This window comes from Astatotilapia calliptera, chromosome 3 (genome assembly GCF_964374335.1).
Source record: "Astatotilapia calliptera chromosome 3, fAstCal68.1, whole genome shotgun sequence".
NCBI lineage: Eukaryota > Metazoa > Chordata > Actinopteri > Cichliformes > Cichlidae > Astatotilapia > Astatotilapia calliptera.
In genome coordinates this window covers 24,879,339-24,901,796 of record NC_137424.1, presented here as the reverse complement: position 1 = coordinate 24,901,796, position 22,458 = coordinate 24,879,339, and the positions used below count along the sequence as shown (strand labels likewise).

Sequence of the window (22,458 nt, the reverse complement as noted above, 5' to 3'; positions counted from 1 at the left end):
TCATTACACATGTATAAATACAGGGTAACGAAATACAATTTGCATCTAATCAGAAGTGCAAGAGAAGTAAGTGCAATAGGAGCAGATTATATACAGATAGGGGTAGTATAAAAGCCATCTACACTATATTTGGATTAGGCTGAAACAGAAGTAGATTTTGTCTCTGCATAAGTTTGAGGGCCATGGGAATTCGTGAAACAGATCTTACAAGCAGACAAAAGAGAGAAAAATCCTTTGTAATATTTCCACAAAATCTTTATTTTAGATTCATGAAAGTTAAAAAAAAAAAAGGAGAAAAATAAACCTTGATAGTTTTGTAAAAAATATTTTATGTAATTTTATGATAGGAAAACAAATTTAAATCAAGAAAAACCACCCATGTGTGTCCTGCAGGCCTCATCTACCCCTCCAGCATGTAAACAGTGTTGATAAAAAGCTGCTGTGTCATTAGCTTTTCTATCAACTCATGTGCCAGTATTTCTGAATTTAGACCTCAAACATTGCTCTTATGATAGAATAAATTAGAAAACCTAGAAGTATAGATGAGGTGACTCATAGTAAACTATTTTTCAACTTATTTTCAAGCTTTCAGGACACCTCAGGAATAGGGATGGGTATCGTTTAGGTTTTATCCAATACCAGTACCAAACTGATAGTTTTGAAACGGTGCCGGTGCTTAAACGTTGCTCAAACCGGTGCTTAAAGAATGAAGAACACAAACTTCTCATGTTCAGCTGTTTTTTTGTAAAAAGATAACAATGTTAGCCTTTTCTGCAGCTATAGGGGATTTATGGTATCACTCTTGGCTGGAAGCAGTGCTTAATCAATGGGGGGAAAAAAACACCAACTTTGTCCAAAAACCTTTCATGTTTAACTGTTTTCCACTTTTTCTTTGGTCATTTTAGCCTTTTTGGCCAGGGTGAAGGGAGTATCTGCCATCAAACAAGAAGACAGCCTCATGTAACTACGACGGTGTTTGCTAGTTCACCTTACATGCATTAATGTAATAACGTGGTTAGCCTACTCAACGTAAATTACACACGAACAACAATAAGCTACTCACGCAGAGAAGAACGGCTGCTGCTGCATCATCATCCTCATCATTTCTGCTACACTGGCAGGGCTAGGGGCCAGGACTCTACTCTTCGGGTTCTTGGGGGATGTTGCTAACTCCGGGACCGATAACAGACACCACACCCGCAGTAGATGTGCACGGTGTGAGGTCTTGCAGCAAGCTATCAAATACGGTGCATTTCTCTGCTTTTAAAAAAACGCTATGCGTTGCCAGGTGTTTCATCAGATTCGAGGTGTTACCTCCTTTGCACAGTATCACCTTAAAGCACTTGTTGCAGGCTGCTGAGTTTGCATCTTTTGCTGTGAAGTACAGCCAGACTTTGACCGCTTCGCCTTGGGCGTTTTTAATCTGTAGCTCTGCTCTAAAAGAACATACGTACCTGGGCTCGCCTACTATCCTCGGAAACGTAAAATGATTGGCTAGAATCTAAAGTGTATGACATCTCAGGAAAAGAAAGCACCGAAATAAAGCACCGAAATGTGCGCTGCTTTTCGGTCTGGTTATTACCGTTTATGTGATACCGGTACCCATCCCTACTCAGGAATGACGAGATCTCTTTGGTGGATATAATAAATCATACCACGTGACACGAAACAAACTGTAAACAAAACATAAGTCAGTACAAAATGCATTTTTATAGATGGACATTAGCAAAAACAAAACAAAACCCTAAAAATTAACTGGGTAAATTTGACCATCCCCCAACAATTACACTTGTGTTAGTCTGCAAGGCCTATTTGCACAACCACTTGACCACTTAATCATTGTGGTTAAGTTAGTTTGCTCCCCTGTCTCTCCATTTTCAGTTTTGTGTTTTGTTCTCCTCTAACTTCTGTGAGATCTCTGTGGTTCAACAGCCAAAGTCTCTTTAGTGCAAATAGGCTGTCAGCTACTGCCACCTCAAAACAGAGAGGAGAGGCCAGAAGAAGATCATTTTCATGCTGGATGTGAAGCTGTGTTTAATTTGGTGCCTGGAACCGGTCTGAAAAGAGCAGAGAAAAACAAAGATTGTGGTATAACTGATGATCTTTAAATTAATTTTTATTAGTATTTAAATAAAAATAAAAACCTTTACTCCGTGCATTACTGTACTAACTGCCACTCTAAAATCGTGTACTGCTCAGTCTGCACTGCTGCTCAATCCTGCCACTTTATCCCATTTGTAATACCACCCCACCCACACCCAAATACATGTCAGCAGTCACATTTCTATTTAAGATTTCTTTATCTTCTACTTGATCCATTCTCAATCATCCAGGAAAGTAAATCTCCAAAAGTTGATTCTGTTCATCTGGACGTAGCGTTTTGTGGGAGAAACGTTTCGTCATCATCCAAGTGACTTCTTCAGTCTCAGCTGACTGCAGGTTTCCCCAAACCTTATAAACAGTACATTTGCATAATGACTGAAACCAGCTCACTGAAGGGACAATGGGCTGGGAGGTCAGTTCCTTAATCTTAATCATGCAGATTCTCATGACCATTGATCAACAACCACTGACCAAAACCCACTGATCAATGGCCATGAGTACCATTTACAGAGAGTTGGGGAATGGCTGCCATCACAGCATGTAAGATGGTGACAGATGTACCCTTAGGCCCCCTCCTGGATTCAGAGATGGTCTTTCCCTTTTCACGTAAATGCCCTCCTTGACTCCGCCCTCAAACCAGCGTTCCTCCCTGTCCAGGATGTTACATACTCATCATTGAAAGAGTGTCCACTGGCCTGTAGGTGTAAATAGACTGCAGAGTCCTGGCCTGACGAGGTGGCTCTGCTGTGTTTTACCCAGAGGTTGTTTGGTTTCCCCGATGTATAAATCCTGGCAATCCTCCTGCACTTAACAAGTGTACGCAAGTGTAAAACTAAGTGTATGCTGTTAAGCGGCCATTTACGTGAAAAGGGAAAGACCATCTCTGAATCGAGAGAGAGACTTTTTTTGACATTCAGTCTTTCCAATAAAATAAAACTGGATACAAATTAGAGACTGAGCCACTGATTGTAAGTTTGCTCACTTATAAGTGGCCTGTATATACAGAAGTGAACAAATAATTATTTTCCCCACTGTACGTGACTCTGCAGAATCATTGTGTTAACCCACCTGATAGCTCTCAAAGGTGGGATGGCAGAGACTTTGCCCACAGGTTTCGGTCCTGCTGCTGAGGGCATCATGACCAGTAGGCCTGGAGGGGCTTTGGAGAGTGAGGTCGGGACTGGACTCACTTGGGGGGAGACTGCTCTGGTAGGGCTCAAGGGGAGAGGCCTCTGAGGAGGGAATTTGGGTGTGGGCTGCAGCTCAGACACCAACTAAAAGAAAGATATTAGCTTTATGTACATTACTGAACAGTGACATGCAAAATGTTTTTGGAGGTTGGTAGCTTATATCCACTTATAAATCAAAAAAATTACTGACTAAAGGTAAACATTATATAAAGTATATTTTTGTTCTTCTAATATGCTTTAATGCAGCACTATTAGCTCTTGCACTTAAAACAGCACTAAGATCTTCTCTCTCTCATATACATACATATGTATGACCATCGAGCTCCCAGGCCTCAGGTAGAGGACCCAAGCTTGAAGGACAGACCGCCCGCAGGAGCGAGAGGGGAATTTTTACTTTATGTGGGTTACAGTTGCTTCAATATAGTAAAACAGTAACAGACTAAACTATTTAACAATATAATACAATATGTTACAGCTTTACAAATTTAAGAAATAGCACAACATATACAAATCACTCAATAATAAGGAATCAGGAATTGACGGAGGTGATTATAAATAAATATTCAAGAATGTTTAGAAGAATATTACTGAGCAGAAAAGAGCGTGTGCAATAAAGGGTGTAACGATGTAATGATTTCCTGTTTCGTTCAGTGGTGCTTTTTTGGAATCTCAGTGTCCCACTGAATGTGCTCCTGTGACTAGCCGGCGCGTCGTGGAGTGGGTGGGAGGTATTATCAGATTTCAAACATATTAAAGTCGCAAGCAACAACATGGATGCCCTCTGGGTGCTCTCTCTGCTAAACAATGGTAATTATTGCTACTGTTAGCTTCCGAGGTCGAGAAAAGGGCCTGTACTGAATAGACAAAGCGTTTAAGTCCAGTGAGCAGTAAGGGTCTACAATTTTACTGTTAATACACCAGTCATGAAGCACAGAGCCCACCGCTCCTTCCATTGCCGGAGTTTTTATTGAGATTGCAGATACATGCGGCAGAAATTAGCTCTCTCCAAAGGTTGATTAGACACTCCCTTAGAGAGAGGGTGAAGAATTCAGTCATTTGAGAAGGTTACAGAAAACAGCTGCTGCTCCTCCATATCAAAGGAGGCAATTGAGGTGATTTGGGCATCTGTCTAGGATACCTTCCCTTGTCTAGGTAATTTTGCATTTTTGCTTGTCTAAAGCTCCTGTCCTCTGTAGACTATTTTGAGTTTATATGCCCTGACTTTTTCTTTACACTCTATAAAGGGCCTTACCAGGGGAGATCGTGCTGGAGTAAGGGGTAGAGGTTTCTGTGGCGGGCTCAGTCTCTGAGGTGTTGATGGGGATTTGGGTGGTGCTACTGGATGCTTGCCAGTTGGAAGAGTCCGTGGACCACCCTTGGCAAATGAGGCAGGTCTCAGAGGTCGCACTATGTTGACTGGGTGGGTGCCATTTGGGCCTGGTCTAAGAGATGGGACCTCTTTGCTGGTGTGAGAAATCTACAATTACAAGAAATTCAGTTAAATCCCATATATATATATATATATATATATATATATATATATATATATATAGCACCAAATCACAACAACAGTCACTTCAAGGCATTTATGTTAACAAATGTTAACAAACCTAACAGAAAAACAGCTTCAAATCATTTCACAGAGAGAAGAACTCATATGGGCATTCATTTCCTACTTTGGTCATGAAGAGAAAGAATGCATACTTTACCAATAGGAGAATCTTATTCATAAAACAACAGTGAGATAATAGACTTCACATTAATTCATGACATTTTTTGGTTCTTTGCTTTTTCTTTAGACCTACAGTTATAAATAAAACTATTAAGAGATTAACTAGGATCTGTGAAAACACTTTTATGCAAAATAAGTCAACACAGAGACGTTTTTGCTTGTTTGATGATGATAAGTGATCGATGTAAATTCCATTTCAAAGCCAGCAGAGGTTAGAGAATGAGCTTGTATGTGTGTACCAATGGGCCCCTGGACATGTTTCTGTCAGAGGCATTTGCTACATAATGAGATATCATCAAGTAAAGCGTGCAGATTAAATTCATGACTTTCATGATAATGGTAATATTAATTCTTTTTTTCTTTTTTTTTTACAATATTTTTATTGGTTTTGCAACAGCATACAAAGATTTGTTTTCACAGTAATATGCCGCAGTAGTAAGAACACTTTTACCCCCTCACCTCCCATCCCTGCTCTCTCCCAAACCTACATCAAATAAAAACACATGAAGTATACATACATTAGTACAATATGTGGCATTTATACAATTGAAGGAAACAAAAAGAAGGAAAAAAAACAAAAAACAAAATAGAAATAGCTAGCACAAACAAAACAATTTTCACCTCATCGACACTCCTGCAGGAGTTGTCTGATATTTGCTTCTTTTATAAAGTTTTTAAATGGCTTCCAAATATCATCAAAATATGTTAACTTGTATTTAAGAAAATATGTTATCCTTTCAATTGCCATACATTGTGCCAAAGAATTTATCCAAGCACCAATAGCAGGAGGATCTGATTTTTTCCAGTTTAATGCAATTATACGTTTTGCCTGTAATGTACAATAATCCATAAACTTAATTTGATGGGCTCTTAGTTTAAGATTTTTAGGATACATATGTAGTAGCAACATTTCTGCATCTAAAGCATTCTTTGTAGTTAAAATTTGGTTTATTTTGGTTATCACTTCCTGCCAAAATGCGCGGACAATTCTGCATTCCCATATACAGTGGAAAGCATGTATTTGGAATTTTGTTGTTATATTTATTCAATTTCACCAGTGTTACATATGTCTGCATGATCCAGTTGTTTTGTAATAGCTTTAGGTTACTATTAACCGATTTTGTGATTTTAAGCAAATTGACTTCATGTCTCCTCAGAAATATTAATATTTAGATCATTTCTAACTGAGAAGCTGATGTTTCTGGAGAGGCAGAGACAATCCAGTTATAAAATGTTGAAATTAAGTCTTTGTTACAACATTTTTTCACCATTAACGCCTCTAAATTAGTTAACTGGGGAACATGCATGGAAGAAATGAAGCTTCTAATCTGTAAATACTTAAAGAAATGTTTTGTTGGAATTTGAAATTTTGAGACTAAATCCTCAAATGAAACCATTATTCCATCACAGAAAAGATCATTTTCCTGGTACAAATAAAGCATTTCCCCAAATAGGACTAAACTGAGAGAGATTGTTCTTAATATTCACCATTTCTTTTATTGTAAATCAAACTTCAATCATATTTCAGACTATAGGATTATTTGTTTCTTTCTTTAATTGTTTTGGCTGTGCAGAGTATAAGTACAAGTTTAATGGAATTTTAAGAGAATTTGCTTCCATCCCCACCCAAGAAGGGATATTTTGGGATGAAAAATAACACATTATTGTCCTTAGTTGAATAGCCAGATAGTACCAGTAAAAATTGGGGCATTTCAACCCCCCTGTATCGAAGGGAAGATACAACAAAGACAAGCGAATGCGGGGACGCTTCTTGTTCCAAATAAACTCTCTGATTAATCATGCTACTTTGGTAAACAATTCAGTCTGAAACATATACAAGAGTTTAGGTCAGGGGTCTGCAACCTTTTACACCCAGTTTCCATGCAAAAGAAAACACTGGGAGCCGCAAATACTTTTTAACATCTAAAATGAAGATAACACTTTATATATTGTTTTTTACCTTTATGCTTTGTGTGAACAACTAAGGTGTGCTGCTTATGAAATCCATGAAGTGCTACAGAGAAAATTACATTTTATTTATGTAATTAACACATTTTGAACTCTTAAAGAAATATAACAAAAGAAAAAAGACACCCAGCTGAACTAAAATGATCCATGTAGCAAACAAAAACTGTTGTGAGCCGCCACCCTTATATTGCCTTTGGGCTGTTGGAGCCTTGAGCTGACTTTTAAAAAATAATTGGAAAAAAAAGACACTATGCTGCTAAAAAATGAAAAATAGATATTTGCAAAATTCTGCCTAAATATGTATTTTCCCTGGTTAATGTGTGCGGCGGGGTGTGGTCTGCGGCGCCGCTGCAGGGGAGGCGGACGCACCTGAGCGACACAACGGCAATCACGCCTTGCTGCCTTTACGTCTGCGCTATCTGTGCTGTTGTGTTGTTGGTGGTGTATGTCAGCTGTGAGCTGAAAAGCTACAGCCGGCTGCATGCGTACAGCAACCGTGTGTGAAAAGTGGTCAGTATAGAGATGCTGAAAAGCGTGTTCATGCAAACATCGTTGGGTCTGCTGTGATATGTTTACAATGGGACTTCTGCTCCTGATCCTCTGCAGACAGCGTCTGCAAATGTACGAAGTCAGTTTACGCAGGACTGTAAGCTGTCATCTGTCAGGCGTGAACGGTGTTTGTCTTTAACATAGTTCACGGTGGAGAACAGCTGCTGACATAATGTGGATCCGAAGATCCATAATTGGCCTCTCTGTGGTTGAAAGTCTCGATAAATGCACGGCGTTTCTGCGGGTATACCGGCTTCCGTGAGTGTGACTAATTTTGAGCTATGAAAAAATAATAGAATATAATTTTATGTTTATACATGTATTTCAATATCACAATAATCTTCCAATTTAGAACTACAAGTTAAAAAGAACTAACATAAAGAAAATACACTTCAGCTAAATACTTCTAACTTATTTTCCCAAACCACGCGGAGCCGCAGTATAAGGACTAAAGAGCCGCAGGTTGCCGACACCTGGTTTAGGTAATACATTCATTTTAAGAACACTTATCCTTCCAATAATAGATAATGGTAAACTTATACAACGCTCCAGATAGTTGGAAACTTTCTGTAGAATTGTATTATAGTTAAGTAGGGCCACATCTTTTAGTGAAGGAACTATTTTAATGCCTAGATAAGTGAATTCAGAATTAACAGTAAAGCCAGTTATATTCTGACTTACGTTTTGACTATATTCTTGTTTAAGTACCATTAATGATGATTTTGTTACATTTATTTTCTACCCTGAGAAGGCCCCAAACCGGTCTATTAAATCCTTTACTGCAGGCACAGAAAATTTTAGTTGCTTTAAAAATAATATGACATCATCATCAAATAAAGCGATTCTATGCTCCTTTCTACCAATCGTAACACCTTGTATTTGTCCACTGGTTCTAACACCTATTCCCAAAGGTTCAATAGCTAAAAGGAATAAAAGTGGAGATAATGGTGAACCCTGCAGACACCCTCTTTTAATCTCAAATGGTTCCGAAATTATCTCATTAGTCATAACCTGAGGAACAGAATGACAGTGCAGTAGTTTGATCCAATGCAAAAATGATTTACCAAACCCAAATCTAACAATGACATCAAAGAGATATGGCTGTTCGATTCGATCAAAATCCTTCTCCGCTTTGAGCGAGGGAATGGCTGTATCTTCCTGTTCACTTTGATTATGAAGAATGTTGAGGACTCGTCTTACATTATGAAAACCCTGCTTATATTTAACAAATCCATTTTGATCATCTCCTATAATAACTGGAAAAACATTTTCTAATCTTTTGGAGAGAATTTTACAGAGAATTTTATTATCTGTATTGACTAAGCTTATAGGACGCATATTTTCACATGTCAACATTTTCTCTGCCTTCCACGATCTCTGTAACTTAAGCACTTAATTATGAAAGTTCTCGATCGGTTTGCAATAGAACTTTGACTTGTGGTTATCCTTTGTGCTCTCTCAAGGACGGGGGGGGTTTAAAAATGTCCGCTATAAACTTCTCCATGAAAGTACACGCATCTGTACCTTCTTCTTTCTCAGGTAATATTAATTCTATGTATTATTGGGAAAACAAGCCAAAAATAGTTTTATTTGGCGATTTTGATTGTATTAACATTGTCTGTACTTTGATGTGCCCTGAATAGCAAAGCACAGAAAAACCAAAGTTGAACTTTTTTTCTCAAAATCTTAGACTTATATTCTCAATTGATATTTTTATTTCTGTCTACTGCCACTTGTTAATTCGTAGTCCTAGAAACACTCTGGAAACATAAATCCAATAATCTTAAATTAAAATTTGGATCACTAAATGATATCTACCATTCTGCTGCAAAATTTGTCCCATGATTCAGGAGGTTTTTTAATCTTATAATTTACTAGCTGCTTTTTTTTGCATATTATTTTTATTTATATATTGTTTTATGCACTCACTGGTGCCCTATATGTAATTGATATTTGGCTTATGACTCTTTGGTTTAATTTATACACTCCATGCTAATGTTTTTAGCCTTTCAGAGGTAAAAACTCCTTTTGTTTTTAGTCACTACTGGTATTATTGGAAAGAAATTGAAAAGTTTGCAACATTAAAAAAAAATGTAGTCATTTTAGTAACAAACCAAACACACGTTTGAAAAATAATTATTTTCATTTTTATTTTCTTGCTTCTTTTTCATTAAAGCAGTCCTTTTTGAAATGTTCTTTGTAGCTCCATCTCTTTCGGTGATGAATAATGCCACTGTCCTCTTTATCTACTCACCTTTGACGTTCTTCTTCACATCTCTCATGTAATTTTATCATTTCACCATTTTAAAGTATTTTTTTGTATACATTTTTGTGTTAGTATTTCCTAAGAGAAATTAAAGCTAGATAAAAGCAACATAAAACATAAAAAAATGAAATCCATGCAGTGGAAGCTTTCATCATCAATCTTCTACTCACTCTGTATCAGTAAGGGAGTCTCCTTCTCCACTTTCCTATTTGAAACTCTTATACCACCTCATTCTCAAGTTACCACATTCACAAACTTGGGTGTTCATGCCGCCTGTTCATCCACCAACCTGACAGGGTGATGCCAAAACTCCATCGGCTATTTATGGCTGAGGGGTAAAAACTCTGAGATACCAATTTGTTATGTGTGCAGTACATGTGTGCATTTTGTATCTTATAAGTCAGATATTAAAATGTTAACTTCAGGCTGATATTAAGACATAGGATGCTTAAACAATAATTTGACAAACTGAATATTTAATTCAATATGAAGGTTAACCTCATGGACACTCAGTTATTCATTCACAGAAAAACAGTCATCACCCTACTCCCATTTCCTCCTTCCCTTTCTTTTGCTTTATTTTGTAACACACTAGAAACACACATATCACTCACCCCCTTGTGGCCATTAACTGTGTTGATTGGTCCTACAACTTTCAGGTGAAAGGCAGGATTAAGATGGCCATTCTTTCGCTTATCTGCTGATCCCTCCATCCTGAGCACAGAAAGACAAAAAAATAAACAAGAGCCTGTTGCATGGAAGATGTACAGCTTCATCACTTCGCTCATTCTGACATTCTGGTTTTATGGCCCAAATTGAGAGATAAGAAAACTAGAACGGAACATGAAGCTTCTTATCCAGCTGATGTTAGTGGAAATGAAATTAAACAAATGCTTCCATCCAGTGATTAGACAAGTCTAACTGAGTGAGATGGTTCTTTGACTAAGCTACCATCTTAGAAATAATTTGTTCTAACCAGTCTATGGAATTTCTGTTTGTGTTTGTGTTTGTGATACCTTTACTGTTTGTACTGAGAAACAAAAAGAGAGAAAAAAAACCTCATTCTTAAAAATGCCCCATGCTGTATCACACTGACAACCTTCAGCTTACAAGTGAGACATTAGCGATTGATAAGTACGCCAATGGAGGGGGCAGCACTATGGTCTGTTACAAAGACAGAGGCGAACCAATCAACAAATCATATTAAAATGGTTTACTGGCACCATTTTGCCTCTCATTCTGTACAAGTCATTGACCCTGGATCAGCAAAACAGCCCAGACCATCACACTTCCTCCTCCATGTTTGACAGTTGATGCCACACACTGTGGAATCACCCTACTCGACGGTGTACAAAGATCCTGTATGATGAATCGAAGACTACAAATTTTGATTCATTAGCCCATTATACTCTGGTCTTCAGTAGTCTAATTGCAGTGTTTCATGGCTGAGGCAAGCCTCTTTGTCTTATTCTGACGCCTTAGCAATGGCTTTCTTGCCGCAACTCGTCCTGTGAAACCTACAGCTTGAAGACCACTGTTAAAGTGTACTTGAAGCTGTTTTCCTGTGAGCAACCTATTATGCAAGCTGTTAACTCTCAGAAACTTGTCCTCTGATTCATTTGTGGTTTTGGGTCTGCAGATCTCTTCCTGTCAGTTTGCTTCTGAGTGCCTTTTGATGGTGAAAGAAACCACAGTGTGTTCCAACACTACTTTTATGCAGACAGAGGGGGTTGGAAGTAATCCAGAAAAGTTGCGAACACCTGTAGGAATTAGTAGTACCAGCTTTTAACGCTCAATCAACCTCCACTGCTGCAGAACTGCTTTAAATTGTTAACCCGTTTTGTGTTCCCTGAAAAAAGGCATTTTTCTGTCATTCTAAAATGTACATTATTTTTCAGTTTTGAGCATCATAATACATCAGTGCATATTATATAGTTTTACTTGCTAGACCCCAAAATGAAAATGCTACTTTTTTAAATTCTAGGCTTTCCTCTTTTTGTTGTATCAAGAAAATGTAGTGTTAAGAAACAGACAAACAGTGAAAGACAGACAGTACTTCTTGCATGTGTTCTTTTTTCTTTGGGAAAGCCACTTATGGTAATAAGACGTCTTGATCCTGTGGCAGTAGAAGACCAGCAGCACTGCAGGTAAAACCACCAAGAAGGCAAACAACAGTCCAGCCACCAGCCCCACCTGACCTGTTGACATACACAAACACATATATACATACACACTAATGTGTTTACTAGTATATTTATATGGCAATTGAAACACTTTAATTTAGATCAGCAAGTATCAAGGAAAAAGGGCCATCCATGTCAAAATTTTCTGTTTACTTCTAGTGATCGAACATTCTGAGCCTGTCAGCGAGTCAGAGCGAAAAACAATGTTAACTATAAAGTTATGTTTTGTTTATTTTCAGAGTGAGTATTAAGCTGTAGCAGGCAGCGGGTGAAGCCCAGGCTTGTGAAAGAGGAGAAAAAGGAGGAGGAATAGAAAAAAGAAATGGACATGACAGAGAAAGAGAAAGGGAGAGAGAGAGACTTTGACTTTTAACACAACTTTATTTACACCACATTAAAAAGAAAAACCACGAAAAAGTCAAACCTAACACAAAGTTGCTACTACATCATCAGCAACATCAATATGCACTAACCATTTACTAACCCCAACCAAACTCACACACACCTACTTAAAAATTAAGGACAAATGTCCCATCTGCTCCTATCGAACACAAAACCTGTCCAATCCCCCACATAGTTGTAAAGGAGTCCAGATCTTTAGTCAGAGAGTTAAAATCATGCTGTACTGTCAGACGCAATGCCAACAATTTTTATCCCGTTTTCCTTCTCTCACCCCAACCAGTCGCAGCAGATGGCCCTGCCCCTCCCTGAGCCTGGTTCTGCCAGAGGTTTCTTCCTGTTAAAAGCGAGTTTTTCCTTCCCACTGTCGCCAAAGTGCTTGCTCATAGGGGGTCATATGATTGTTGGGTATCTACTTTGCAATATAAAGCGCCTTGAGGCGACTTTTGTTGTGATTTGGTGCTGTATAAATAAAACTGAGTTGAAATTGAACAATCCCTTTAAACTATGCACAGCATCAGTCCAACCCTGACCTAACTTCTGGTTCTTCCTAGTCTTCTATATTGCCAGCTTGGATGTACCAAACAAAAAATTAATCCGAACCAGAGTCCGTCCTTTCTTCACTGAATACTTAGGACCAAAGACAAACAAGGGTACAGAGAATTTCTCCTGCAGAGATTCCACCCACTCCTGCAACAAAGAAAATAAACCCACTAGCCGCAGACAATCAGAATCAGAATCAGAATACTTTATTGATCCCTGGGGGAAATTATTTTTTGTTACAGTGCTCCACTGTATGAACCACTAAGTGCTCCAGCGTCTCCCTTTGTGAACAGAAAGGACATCCCTCCCCAGTGCTTGGATCCAGGTGGGCTCTGTGTCTGTTTGTGGCTATTGCTCAATGTATAATCCTCCACTGGAGGTCAGCCATCCGTTTTTCAACAGGAGGCTTATATGGACCCTCCACCTGCAGGTAACACAGCTGTAATATAGCTGCTTCTTTCCACAAGAGCTGAAACTATCTAGCACTGATGTTCTCAGGGAGAGAAGTAGGCTCCCCTCAGGCTGCTCCTTAAAGACCATCAAGGAGAGAAAAACATATCCGCTGTCATCAGCCCATTGATCAGCTAGGACACAGTTTCCAGTAAACTCTCCCAGTGATGCCGACAGGGATTGCCAAGTTTCCTCCACAATCCTTCCCAGCACTCTGGAGGCCTGTGACACACCCAAGAGTTCCCATTGACATCCTTGTGAGATGGCCCAGTTTGATAATACCAGTCTCCACAAACTTGCTCCTTATAGTGGCAGTAGAAAACACAGTACTTGGAAAAAAGTCATTAAAAAACAGCGGCTCTTCAAAAAGCCACATCCCAGGTCTGGGGTCAGGAGTCTGTGCGAAAGTCATCACTCCCCAAGTAAAACCCAAGAGTTTTAATAGCCCTTTAACCCCATCAAAGATTCCCAGGGAGTCTAGTAATACATGCCAAACTCCACTGCCCCACTAAACACACCTCACTCTTCTCCCAATTAACCCTGGCTGAAGAAGCTTTTTCATATAAAACATTAACATCATCAGCGTATGCTGACACAATAACAGGAGGGCTCTGAGGCAGATCTGGCAAAGAGAAACCCCTCAGCTTGTTCCTCAACCTGCACAGAAAAGGCTAAATAGCAATGCTATAGAGCTGGCTGAGATAGCGCAACCCTGCCTAATCTCTCTCCTAACTGGCACAGGGCAACTCAACCCTCCTCCCACCTTCACAACACAGCAAGTGTCGCTATACCACAGCTTCACCCATGTCTGGAACCCCTGCCCAACAACAAAGGTCTTCTGGGTGGAAAAAAGAAAAGCATGGTCTACACGGTCAAAAGCCAACTCTAGTATAGTGTAGTTTACATATGTCAAATACATCTCTCATTAAAAATAAATTATCTATCATAGACCTATCTGGAATACAATAAGATTGATCCACACCAGTCAACAGTTAAATGACCAGTCTATCTGATAGGACCTTGGAAAGTATCTTATAATCTGTACCAGGGCCACTCGTCTCCAGTTTTTAAGAAGGGTTCAATCTCCCTTTTTTGGTATGAGAGAAATAACTGCATGCCTACAGGAAGCTGGAAGTTTCCCTTCTTTAAAACATTCCTTAAACACTTCTAGAAGGTCCAGACCCAGAAGACTCCAGAAGTGCTTAAAAAAGTCTGACGGGAAACCATCTATTCCTGGAGCTTTGCCTGAAGCCATCTGAGATACAGCAGCAGACGGCTCATTCAAAGTTATATCCATGCTTAAGATGTCCCGATCCTCTGGACCGAGTTGAGGAAGCCCCTGCAGAAGTTCTGAAGCAGAGTCTACATCGCTGCTATCTGCCCTGAACAAGTCTGTGTAAAAGTCCACCGCATGCCTTCTCATCTCAGCTGGATCTGTGATCACATTTTCATTCGAAAGACGAAGACACACCATTTGTTTTCTCTGGGCTACAGACTTCCCCAAATTAAAGAAAAGGTTGAGGCGTCCATGTCCTGGAGTCTGGTGAAGCATGCTCGAACCAAAGCTCCTTTAGCTCTCTCATATTGAAAATGATCAAGCTCTTGTCTTTTAGAATTTAAACAGTCATTACATTACAACAGTCATTATTCTGCTGATCTAACTGTGAACCAGAGACATTCTTTTTATGTTTTATCTCTTCTTTAACTCCTGCAGAGTTCTCTTGATATTGGCTGTCAAATTAAAACCATATTGCTGCTGCAAAACACACAAATCTGGGCCTTTCCTACTTCCCACTATTGAGTAAGGGAATTAAAATCACCAGAATCATCAGAAGACGACTGAAGATGCGGGTCCTCCCCAGTCCCATCCAAAGTAAAATCAAGACAACAATTCCAGTCCCCACCCAATACAACACAGTCCCCTTGATCAGCACCTCTTAATTTCTCTTTTAATGTTTAAAAACAAAACCTTACGCTCAGACCCTAAGTTTGGTGCATAGACATTAATCAAAGTAAAAATAAAAACGTCTATTTCAGCTCTGCGCTTTACTCCATGCTGAAAGTAATATTTGCATTTAGAGAAGGAGAAAATAAAATAGCAACACCTGTGCTAAAATTTGTCCCATGGCTAAAAAACTGCTACCCCACCACAGACCCGTCTACTTCATTTGTACTGTCAGTATGTGTTTCTTGAAGACTATATCTAGTCTCTTCTGCTTGATTACTTCTTATTTGCATCCCTGCACCCATTCACATTCAAGGAGGCTACCCTCAACCCCTGCACATAAGAGGAAGCCATCAAGAAAGGAAACAGCAAACAGAGATGAAACACCCAGTGTTGCAGGATCATGGCGATAATGCTTTTTACCATCCAGCACACCAAAAATGTTCAAATATATTGAAGGTGAAAAAACATTTTCTTTAAGGCATAGGTTTATGTTGTATACTCACTGCCATACTGAACCGGCCCACTGTCCACACTGCCACCAAGTCCTGGCTTCTCACAGAAGGGTGGTGCCCAGCCTTGATTACAGTGGCAGTTCCCATTGCTGTTACACACCTGAATATTATACACACAAAAGAAATGTCTTAAGTTGGTCTCTGACCCCTTTCTCTCCCTTTGTATACATGTCTGTGTGTGTGATTGTGTGCATGCTTGGATATTTGTGACTACCTGGAGGTGTATTAGTCAATGCATTAAGGCATTGTGTGCTTGTATTTATTTATATGCGCATTTATCTCAACACTATGAAATTTTCATACTGGAGAAAAAACTGCATATTGAATATTTTAAATATTCCTGACTTCAGCTAATTTCTAATATTTTCACTGACAGCGGGGAAGAAAGAGATTAAAGGAGACTCTATGCTTGCATTTTCTTGTTACTCATATTGTTTCAAATACTCATTCAATCCTGATATAATAGACTCTGTCAGGTGAGACAGGATCCACTTCGAAAAAGCTGCTGAGCAGTTCAAAACACAAACTAGGCTGTGCCAACTAGGGTTATTCTCATAACATATGTGTAAAACTGGGCATTGGAAAAACTTTGCCCTGGTCAAGACACACCAAGCTACAATCAAGCACGGGTACACAAATACCAGCTCCAGCCTCCATTCTCTGCCAGATTGTCTGCTAATCACTGGCAACTTGGCCTCCAAATGATTTTGTTTTTGACAAGTCTGGACTAAGCTACCTTGCAGTCACCTATTTGCCTGCCCTCTGGACTCAATTCACCTCTAGGCTCGCTAACAAAATCTATCAAACACCTTCATTATGCAACCATAACACACCAGACAGAACCTGTCCACTTGGACCTAGTCTCTGGCAATCACAGGGAATCTGTCACCTTTGTCACCTTTTCTGTTTCCAAGACTCCTTGGTTAGCAAGACATACTGACTGGTCAAAAGGGCGAGTGAAGAGCTGGAGTTTGTTTTGCCTGGCTCACTATTTAAAATCAGCTCTGCCCCCTGCTTTAAATAGTCCCCAGACAGAACCCGAGCCTAAGCCTGATTTATCCTCTGTGCCACTAGCACATCATGACTTACATGAGGTTTTTAATAAAGATAAAACATTATTTCTTCCTCTGCACAGGCCCTATGACTGTGCCATAGACCTCCTCCCTGGTGCTCCGTTGCCTCCGTCCTGTAAAGACTGAAGGTGCTGCCTCCCATTCTATTGTACTTTTAAATATCCTAGGAACAACAAGTAAACAAGTGGTCTCTGAGAGAAGTACTGTATTGGGGTGATATAGTACTTGAGGTCTCAAGGATAAGATGGGGCTTGACAATTCAAGACCTTGTATGTCAGGAGAAGAATTTTTAATCTTACTGAATTTAACAGGGGGCCAGTATGGGTGAAATATAGTCTCTCTCTCTAGACCCTGTCAGTACTCTCGCTGCAGCATTTTTTAATCAAACTGAAGGCTTTTCAGGGAGCTTTTAGGAGTGCATGATAATAATGAATTATTGGAAGTGCAGGAACTAGTTTTTCAGCATCAGGATGTTTTTAGTTTTAAGATGTTCCACACATGGAAGAAGACAGTGTTTCATATGCACACTGAAGGACAATCAAAATTGACTCCAAGACTTCTTACAGTGTTACTGGAGGCCAAGGTAATGCCATCCAGAGTAAGCATCTGTTTTGACACCATGTTTTGTTGTGTGACTCTGTGTGATACATTTATATTGGTGTGTGTGTCTGTATGCTTACCCCATTGTTGTGACAGCGTGCAAGGCAAGTCTCTAACTCAGTAAAAGAGGCATTTTGGCATCTGCGGTCTCTGCACACCTTTGGCAACAGAAGGACAAAGATTACATAACGATTACAGAGCAGGTACACGCAGAGTTTAAAGGGGCTCCTTGGCCTAACTCTTGTGGGGATACTACAGAGAGAAAGCAATATATACAGAAAGACAATTTGCAGATGGGTACATTTTCATCCATTTGTATCTCACACATAATTCAGCTCTTATTTTGTAGGGTGTATGTGGGGAATTTACTTACAACTTTATATTCCATTCGACAAAGTGCCAAATAAACAAGATACACAAACAGGCCTCCTTAACCCCCAGTAGCCCTTTTTATTAGATCAATAATATGCATTGATCGAATGATCAGTGCATTATATTAGATCAGTAAATTTTGACAAAGGGAACAGGTGACAACTATAAACCATGCTCCTTTACACAGTAAATAAAAACCACAAACAGCTTATACTTAAAGAGTCAGAGATATCAAACTTTCCTTGAAGTTTCAGTTACATTCAGACCACATCTGAATGAGTCTGTTAACTTAGGCCTATAAGGGAGCCAGGAATGACAAAATGATGAATTAAATATGCTACTTACTAATTAATTACAATTTTATTAATTAATAAAAAATGGAATTCATTAATTAAATATTTCAATAATGATTTAAATGCTCGTTAATTTCATTTAAAACATTTAATAAATTATTTATTACCTAATACCGTTATATTATATCTGGGTATAAAGTGTAATCTCGAAATTACAAAATATTTAATTCAGTTCAATTCAGAAGCCAACATCAAAGAGATGTAAGTGACATTAAAGCCATATTAGTCAACGTGTAGACCACTTGGGGCCAGACTAACTGGCTCTAAACATTTAACTTTATATTTGGCAGGAGGTTATATTAAAACTGATAAATATATGGCAATTTACACTTGTTTCCTTGTTCTAACAATGCTTCTTGGCAATGAATCTTCTACCGTTGGAAAGCCTGTTTATTTCTTCTTGAATGTTGCCATATTCTTAAGGAAAATACATCTATGTATTAAGGAATAGAGGTGAGTATGTGGTTTGCCAAATCTTTTGAGGTTATACTAAACAACTTATCCTGCTATTGTTTTGGGCTTCTGGTACTCTAGGTGGTGACAAGTGGGTGCATGCTTGGCACCTCAATAGCAACACCACAGACCATGACCCAGTGATCCGTTGATGTCTGCTCCATGCATGCCACATTTGACTGATCTGGATAGGGCCCCAGCCACAGGGCAACTTCAACATGCAGTAAGTATCAAGTTTTCATGTTTTCAATCAATATTTGCCTGACCACAAAATTCCAGCTTGGTCTGAACCCACCTTGCCCTCTCCGCACTTGGTGCCGGTCATGACAAGACCCGGGTCAGGCAGGTCACCCTGGCCATCCTGGGTGCTGTAGACGTATGTGCCACGACATTTCACCTCTGTTCCTCCAGTCTTGATGGTAGTGTCAATTGACACAGCATTGGTGCCTTTTGGCTTTGTGGCAGCACTGTGGCACTGAATCTTCCCACACTTGGCATCGCTAAACAAAGATACAAGCACATAAGACTTAATTTTTCAATGGCCAGTCATTTAAACTCTGAGAAACCATTTCAAATAACCTCTGAATGTTGATGAACAGCCACAGTAGCGCAGTTGGGTTCAAAAATACATCAATTATCCACTGCTTGAGATATAATGGTAGGGGAGATGCCATATGGTAGGACGAATAGCTCTGTACATGGGATTAAAACTAGCCCTGGATAAAAAAGTAAATATAGTGGAAGTAGTGGTGAGAACTAGTTTCTTTTAGCAACAAATGAGGAAAGGCTCAGAGTCTTTCACCAAAGGACATGGTTATAAACTAAATGTGACAACTTGGAATAAAGATTAAGACACAACCTATGAATAAATGAATGAATATGTCCTCGAGGGATTGAAAAAAAATGATATAGTGGTACTTGTGATTAACTTTACTTGCTCATCACTGTAAATTTATGATGATGTGGATATCTACGTATTGAAAGTGTATAATGTTCATAGACGAGTTAACCCAAAGAATAAGCTCCACCATGTGCAATATTGTTTACTTTCTAATCTAACAAATGGCAGAACATGTTATCCAAGCATGGAAAGGAAACATCATCTATGTAGCTTATTGCTCCTATTGTTAGCACATGGCATTGAATAAGTTATGCATGCTCTCTGATTACACAGAATGACTTTGAACACTTGTGGTAAATAACACACTATTAGCAAAACATAGTGTGAAATAATTACTAGAGATGGCACGATACCATTTTTTTATGTCCGATACCGATATCACAAATTTGGATATCTGCCGATACCGATATGAATCCGATATAGTGTGTTTTAATCAATAAAACAGTTTTTTAATATCTTGCTGCTTTTTGTATAAGTTCATACTCAAGTAAAAACAAACAAACAAAAAAACCCCACTAAAGCTATTCTGTTATACCTGTATGCAAAAAATACACTGCACCCAAAATATTTCATAGTTCAGCAACACTGATCAATCTAATAAACTTAAACCTGCAACATCCTCCCTATTCTGGTATTTTAAAGAGTAAGCAACCTAACGAATAGGGTTGCAAACTCCCAGCAAAAAAAACAAAAAACCAAATAGGGAACCACCCCTCACGCTCCACCTCATGATGCTTAATCGACGTAATCAACTTTAATTTGATGCAGTGTGAAAAAATGCACAGAAATCAATTATTTTTCAAGAATAATTAAATAGATTCAACATCTTTCTTCAACAGATTTGCAGACTGCACAGATGGTATCTTCCCAAAGGAAAAAGTACTATAGCTTACTAGGGTATATTAGACTTAATAGTTACTATATACAGTAATAGACTTCTATACATTTTACATCAGATTAAAACTTTGGGTGTAAGATTCAGATAATTATTTATTAAAAGCTAGACATTTTAAATGAGAATAAGAAAGAAAAGTATGCCTTTTCCCTGTTCATGCCCTATCGGCCCCCCTGGCTAAACTTTGCTAGATCCGTATATCGTTATTAAGCTTAACGCCGGAATGCTTTACAAACATTCAGAGATGAACTTACACATTTGCTTTACTTCTCTCTGGGATAACTTCCTCGGAGATGAAATGCCGCATTGGTAACGAGGCTACAAAAACACACAGCTGCTCTATCACGTGAGGCACACTGCTGCCACGTGCTACGGTTATGAGCCGAGTTACGCCATGTCGCAAGTTTTGTGAGGTGCTTTTTTGATATTTAATGGATCGGATTACATTTTTTATTTCCCTCCGATATCTGATCCAGTAATTCACGTCAGTATCGGACCGATACCCATACGTAATATCGGATCGGTCCATCTCTAATAATTACAGATCAACATACAAGTGAAGATCTTTAACTACATTTAGTGTTTAAAGCAGATGCTGTGCAGGTTTGAGATCAGCAGCTTTCTTAAAGAGTCCAAGGATCCTGTTGACCTTGTAAAGTTCAATGCAATCTAGTATCCATGTGTGGGGCATTACGTCATAGGCTTTCTTGTAATCAATCCAGGAGGCGCACAGGTTGGTCAATCTGGTCTTAGAGTCTAAAGTAACTGCTCTATCTACTACTATATGCTGAAGGCCTGTGCTAGCCAGCTGTGTGGAATAATTCATCACCTATACAACCTGAGCATGTACCTCCAGAGAGTCCCAGTGCTATGGAAAACATCACGAGTGGTCCCAGTGCCTAAGAAAATCATCCAGGGCAATAAATGACTACAGGCCTGTAACACTAACCTCTCATGTTATGAAAGTTACAGAGAGCTTATCCTGGAACACCTCAGACTCCTTGTGAGCAAGACCCTCTGCACTTTGCATACCAGCCCCACTTAGGGGTGGATGATGCAGTGATACATCTGCTGCAGAGAGGGTATTCCTCCCCCGACAGACCCAACACCACAGTTCGGATAATGTTCTTCGACTTCTCTAGTGCCTTTAATACGATCCAGGCAGGGCTGCTGAGAGAAGTTGGAGAACATGCAGGCGGAGGCTCCACTGGTCCAGTGGATCACCGACTACCTGACAGGCAGACGACAGTTTGTGAGACTGCAGAGCTGTGTGTCAGAGAGTCTTAACAGCAAAATAGGAGCATCCCAATCAACTGTTCTGTCCCCTTTCCTCTTCACCATCTACTCGGCCAACTTCAAGTACATCACAAAAACTTGTCTCCTCCAGAAAGCCTCTGATGACACGGCCATTACTGGATTGGACACGGAGCTGCCTACAAAAAGGGTTTTACGAAGGTTCAATGTATGCAGCAGCCTGCTCTATATGTTTTATCCGTCTGTTGTTGGCATGAGGAGGAGGTGATCAGTGACAGAATGCTGGCAGTCATGGACAATGACTCCCACCTCCTTGATAACACACCTGACAATCTGAAGAGCAGTTTCGGCAACAGGTTCCTTCAACCTCGCAGTCTCGCAAGAACATCACAGGAGTTCGTTCCTTCTGCTGCCATCAGACTCTTTAACTCATCCACAGATCCACACATGTGGAACAGTATTAATGACACTTTGATGCACCCCATCACTTTTGTACACCATGACATATTTGCCCACATGTTTTTACCTATATTGCTATATTCATCTATTTATTTTAATATTTATCTTAATATTCATCATAACTCTGTTTCTACCCTCATATCTGGCTTTGCACCCATTTAAGTTCAAGGTGGTCCACAGGTCGGGAAGGCAGATGGTCGTGGCCGATTTCCTCCCGGTGGGGGAGTAGGTTCGGCAGGATCTAGCCCCAGCCTC

At 39.4% G+C, this 22,458-nt stretch overlaps 1 protein-coding gene across 4 annotated transcripts in view; it reads right to left on the bottom strand.

Annotated features, from left to right (window-relative positions):
• Window positions 1-233: 233 nt before the first annotated feature.
• The window catches only part of adam19a (ADAM metallopeptidase domain 19a), a 104,492-nt gene continuing 82,267 nt past the window's right edge, over window positions 234-22,458 (bottom strand). For all 4 annotated transcript variants that reach the window (XM_080299761.1, XM_026158285.2, XM_080299762.1 and 1 more), the window contains 8 exons: window positions 18,990-19,194; window positions 17,597-17,674; window positions 15,835-15,943; window positions 11,865-12,006; window positions 10,423-10,522; window positions 4,546-4,770; window positions 3,172-3,377; window positions 234-2,057 (listed from right to left, as the gene is read on the bottom strand). In XM_080299761.1, the coding sequence (XP_080155887.1) occupies window positions 2,012-2,057; window positions 3,172-3,377; window positions 4,546-4,770; window positions 10,423-10,522; window positions 11,865-12,006; window positions 15,835-15,943; window positions 17,597-17,674; window positions 18,990-19,194 (1,111 nt within the window). In that variant the 3' untranslated portion in view covers window positions 234-2,011. The remainder of the gene's footprint in view (window positions 2,058-3,171; window positions 3,378-4,545; window positions 4,771-10,422; window positions 10,523-11,864; window positions 12,007-15,834; window positions 15,944-17,596; window positions 17,675-18,989; window positions 19,195-22,458) is intronic.